Source organism: Austrofundulus limnaeus, unplaced genomic scaffold (assembly GCF_001266775.1).
Source record: "Austrofundulus limnaeus strain Quisiro unplaced genomic scaffold, Austrofundulus_limnaeus-1.0 Scaffold417, whole genome shotgun sequence".
Classification (NCBI taxonomy): Eukaryota; Metazoa; Chordata; class Actinopteri; order Cyprinodontiformes; family Rivulidae; genus Austrofundulus; species Austrofundulus limnaeus.
Genome location: NW_013952819.1, coordinates 394,957 through 400,328, shown reverse-complemented (window position 1 = coordinate 400,328; position 5,372 = coordinate 394,957). Strand labels below are relative to the sequence as shown.

At 42.0% G+C, this 5,372-nt stretch overlaps 1 protein-coding gene across 1 annotated transcript in view; it reads right to left on the bottom strand.

Moving 5' to 3' along the window:
* The window catches only part of LOC106528990 (insulin-like growth factor 2 mRNA-binding protein 1), a gene marked incomplete at its 5' end in the record, with an annotated part of 19,533 nt that overhangs the window by 5,155 nt on the left and 9,006 nt on the right, over positions 1-5,372 (bottom strand). The window contains 5 exon segments of the mRNA XM_014024287.1: positions 569-682; positions 780-911; positions 1,046-1,120; positions 4,199-4,315; positions 4,924-5,046. Of these exon segments, the coding sequence (XP_013879741.1) occupies positions 569-682; positions 780-911; positions 1,046-1,120; positions 4,199-4,315; positions 4,924-5,046 (561 nt within the window).

Sequence of the window (5,372 nt, the reverse complement as noted above, 5' to 3'; positions counted from 1 at the left end):
TCAGGACCTCGTGCGCAAGCTCTGACGTTCGGCTGTGATTTATAAAGGAAAGATGCGCAGAAACGTGCGTACGCACGGTTTTATAAATCTGAATATTTTTTTGGCGTAAGCCATTTCCGCCTTTTGGCCGCACGTTCACTTTTAGTATGGTTTCCACGCAATCATTTATAAATGACACCCCAGATATGTAGAGTGAATAATAGTCCCTCCAGAGTTACTGTGGGGCTTCCTGGCTGCTTCTCAGATTACCAGACCTGTTTAGTCTGTTCCTTGGTCTTCACRATGCYGTTTCCCTTCACATTAATGTGCTMYATTGTGTTCTATTAMATMAAATGCTAATAAAATACTTTGTTTGTAGTTGTAATGTGATTAAAAGTAGAAAAGTTTAACGAGTACGAAGGAGTTTTCAAGGTCCAGTAAGTCCCTCAGAAATAAACACAAAGCAAAGAAGATGAAAGAGAATGAACCCTGGATATTATTTGTCTTATGGATGTGTGTATGTTCAGTCTGTTAATGAGGTTACAATCTATAATCTGGTCCTAACAAGGAGTATGAGGAGGAGGAGTACCTGGCTGGCATAGAAATGTCCATTGATCTTGACGATGACCTGGTCGTTTTCATCGGGGGTCTGTTCTCTGGGGACCACCACCTCAGCTGCTGTCAGGTTCTGCAGCTCATTCACCTGCAGGAACAGARATACACACGCCTCTTTAACTGAAGACCTTCACCTTAAAGCACAAAGTTTGGCAGATTATCAWCTCCTGGTTTCTGAGTCTTACCGTCTTGCCTCCTTTACCAATGACTCTTCCTGCAGCGGCGGCGGCCATCTTGATGTGAGTCTCCAGCTTGACTTCCTCTTTTGGCCCAAAGAAATTCTCCTCTTTCAGTTTGCCATAGATTCTGCCCTGAGCCTGGAGAAGAGAAAAAGATGTCAGTACTTCCCAACATCCAACTGTTCCACGACTCTGTGGGCACCAAAGACAAAGACATAATGTCAAATAAAGGATTCACGTCAATCAGCAGGTAAAGTCTTGTCAGTGTTCACCTTAAACTGAGCCTCAGGGGGTCCTGTCACAATCACCATCCTCATTTTAGAGTCTGGAGTTTCAGCTGGTGCAATCTGCAAGTTACCAGAGGACAACATTTACACTTTAATGGTTTGTCTAATTATACAGGTCATGTAGCCATATGACTGCTTACACGTCTACACCACCCCWCCAGAGAGGAAGAAAGTTCAACATGGCTGCTTCCACTCATAGAATATACTGTGACAAGATATCAGAGGCAATWAAAAGCTGTTGATCTTGATACTTTCTAACAGTTRGAGTATGTGCTCAGAATCCATGTTTTCTAAAACTTTAATGGATCTGTTTCTGAGTTAGCAAAGTTCATTAAACAAAGCCTAAAGGCATTTAAAAGATGATGTTTTTACACAAGTGAAAATACACTGCCTTGCTAAAAATAAAAAAAGTCTCCACCTGGATTTAACTAAGTGTTATGGTCTGGGGTTGCTGCAGTTGGTCAGGTCCAGGTTCAGCAACAGTTTGTGCTCAAAGAATGAGGCCAGCTGAATACCTGAATGTACTGAATGACCAGGTTATTCCAGCATTGGAGTTTTTCATGGCCTCTTTCAAACAGAGTTGTGAAAGAGTGGTTCAGGGAGCATGAGACATCATTTCACACATGGATTGGCTCCACAGAGTCCTTTGAGAATCTTTGGGATGTGCTGCAGAAGTCTTTGCTCATCGGTCAGAATCTAGCATCAAAATTATTGCAACACTGGATGAAATCAACACTGGATGAAATAAATCTTGTGACATTGCAGAAGCTTATCCAAACAATGCCACAGCAAATGTGTGCCAAAATCAAAGCTAAAGGCAGTCCAAAAAAATCTTAAGGTGTGTGACCTTTTTTTTGTGGCAACTTATTTTTTTGACCAGACAGTGTATTTTGTACAATACTCTGTGAAGCTCATTGTATTCAGTTTGTAAGCACAGCTGTTTGGGAATCCCTCAGCTTTTGGAAGAAAGAAAARCATTTGATATATCAAGAGGTTGATGAGATGATTTACTGATTTACGCCATCAAGACTGTGCTGGAACTAATACTTTTAGGTTTAAGCCAGTAATTCATGACATACTTTAATGACCTAGGTTTTCATGACATGCTGTTCATCTGCAGATAGAATGATTAAAGTCAGAACAAGACTTGCTAACAACAATCATTCTTAGATATCACTTGTGTTTATCTTTGTGTTTTCCCTTAACCTTGTATSAAATCTTGCTAAGATGACATAATAATGCTTGAACTAGGGTTGGGCATAATCGTATCGTGTGCGAATAATCGTCAGAAAAACATTAATCGATTATTTTTTGGCACTTGACGATTAGTATGATTAATGCAACCAGGCAGAGTCTGCTCGGTGCTCCTCTCTGCTTCAAATATGACAAACATTTTTAAAAAAAGTTCTGTAATTTAATTATCCATCAACACAATTTAAAATTTGATGTATAGCCCGAAGTCTGTGATTTTGACACAGTCTGGAACAGATTTTTACAAATAGCAAATCTTTTCTAAATTGGTTATATGACTAGGACATAAGGGTGTCCAGGTCAAATTAATCGTAACTGGCTAAATACCATAATTTTTTGTGATTAATGTTTCTGCCAATATTGCCCAACCCTAATATATATGTATATACTGTATGTATGAGGCCTCTCAACTGCATCAGGAGGTGACACAGACACAGAGGAAGAAGCAGGAGCAGAGGCACAGATGAGGCTCAGTGCCTCCAAATCCATGACCATGGTCTTGAACCGGAAAAGGTTAGAGTGCCTTCTCCGGGTCAKGGGGGTCGTCCTGCCTCAAGTGGAGGAGTTTAAGTATCTGGGGATCTTGTTCATGAATGGGGGAAGAAGGGAGCGGGAGATCGACAGGCGGATTGGCGCAGCGTCTGCTGTAAAGCGGGCGCTGTACCGGTCCATCGTGGTGAAGAGAGAGCCAAGTCAGAAAGCGAAGTTCTCGATTTACCAGTCGATCTACGTTCCTACCCTCATCTATGGTCATGAGCTTTGGGTCATGACCGAAAGAACGAGGTCCCTGATACAAGCGGCCGAAATGGGTTTCCTCCGCAGGGTGGCTGTGCTCTCCCTTAGAGATAGGGTGAGAAGCTCGGTCATCCGGGAGGGACTCAGAGYAGAGCCRCTGCTCCTCCACGTCGAGAGGAGCCAGTTGAGGTGGCTCGGGCATCTGGTAAGGATGCCTCCTGGATGCCTCCATGGTGAGGTATTCCGGGCACGTCCCACTGGGAGGAGGCCCCGAGGAAGACCCAGGAYACGCTGGAGGGACTATGTCTCTCGGCTGGCCTGGGAACGCCTTGGAGTTCCCCCGGAGGAGCTGGAAGAAGTGGCTGGGGAGAGGGAGGTCTGGGCCTCCCTTCTGAAGCTGCTGCTCCCACGACTCGACCCCGGATAGGYGGAAGAAAATGGATGGATGGATGGATGGATGGATGGATGGATGGATGGCCTTGGGGCGGAGTTGTCTTTTCACAGGGGGGGTAAGATACACTTTAATAAGAGTTTATTGTCTGTTTTAAACAGGTCAACTGTGAGTTTATAACCTCTTTATAAAGTATCAGAAAAGAGTTATAAAAACACTGTTCATATGCTTGAAACATGCTCACATTACGTATGATCAAGTGTTGTACATTTATTCATTTCTTTATAATTTAGAAGTTAAACATCAAACATTTGCCAGGTATTGTAAACACTGTGAGGATTTGAATATACAAAGTTTGTTTCAGCGTGCAAAGTGCAAAGTAAAAAATATAAGATAAGCAATCAGCAAAACAATATATTTACCTGTAGGAGTTAAGTACAGCACTAGATTGTGCCGAACTGTAAGCTTGTTTTAGTTTATAAATAGTGTTTTMTAACTGTTCTATGAATGTTATAAAACCTTTTCCAAAGCATCAGAAAACCGTTCAGGAGTGGATGGGTCAAAAACATGATGTGTCAGAATCAAAAGRTTTAAAACTGTGACAATGCAAATGTTTTGCAAACATGTTACTGAAGAATGGAGATAAAATAACACCAAATGTAATAACACATAAAACTCACATCGTTTTCTTTAAAGCTGAAAGGTGACAGATCATTTCCTGAAAAGCAGGAGGAAAAGTTTTACTTCCTGGTTGAACAGACCTTGATGGAGGCTCCGGCGAAGCGGCTCAGCTGTTTGATGTGTTGTCCTTTCTTGCCGATAATGGCCCCGACAGCCTGGGCTGGGATGTAGACATGGACTGTCTCCTGCTCTGGGGCCTACACACACACACACACACACACACACACACACACACACACACACACACACACACACACACACACACACACACACACACACACACACACATTACTTGATGATATTAAAGAGGACATGTTTGGGGTGGTAAGTTATGAAGCTCCATTTGTTCAGGAATGTGTCGATATTCACTATAGTCTGATTTATATATTTGTCTTTTATTTAACCACAGAAGCACAGACTTAAAATGGTCTTAAGGTTGAGTTGTGCAAACAATGACAATTTGTGTCTTTATAACACAGTCTGCTAACACTAACAGATTTAATAAAAATTGTCTGTTGGCTGTGAAGAAATACTGCAAAAAGCTTGAGATAACTGGATTCTATCAGATAAACATAGCTGTGAACACAGTTTCAAGAAAGCTGTTTGAATTGTAAAGATTCTTTGTAGTCTTTAGGCCACAATGTGTCATAAATATTTAATAAAAACCTCAGAGAATCGCATCGACTCATAAAACAGAGCAGAAGAAAAATAAATCTGTTTGGAACTCACACAGTTTGATCGATAAAATAAATATATTCATAAATATTGGATTGTTTTTTTTCCCCCTCAGAGAGGGTCATCTTACCCCAAATGAGCCATAGGGGGCGCTGCCAGCTGCATTCCCAGGAGGTGGAGGGGGCATGTTAGAGGAAGGTGGGAAGAGGCCCAGTGCACCCAGGTTGAGTCCAGGGATTAGGTGGGTTTGTTGCTATAGAGACCACAGAGATGTAAACAAGGCTGGCTCTGATCACATGAACAGGAAAGAATCACAAACTCAGAAACGAACCTGCACATATTTAAACCTTAACCTAGTCTAGCTAAGAAGTAAAACATTATTACTTCCTTGTCCTGCAAAGTGCCCCGCCCCTTTCAAGGTGAAAACAGTGAGAAACTGGACAGTGGTAAATATAGGTCAGAACAGTGCACACAGAAAACGGTTTCATGGTTTTACGCCCCCCAACTTCTCTTATAGATGAGATTCTGATGTGTAAGTCCGTAACAAAATGCTCAATGAGCAGAGTTTATTCTCTGCTC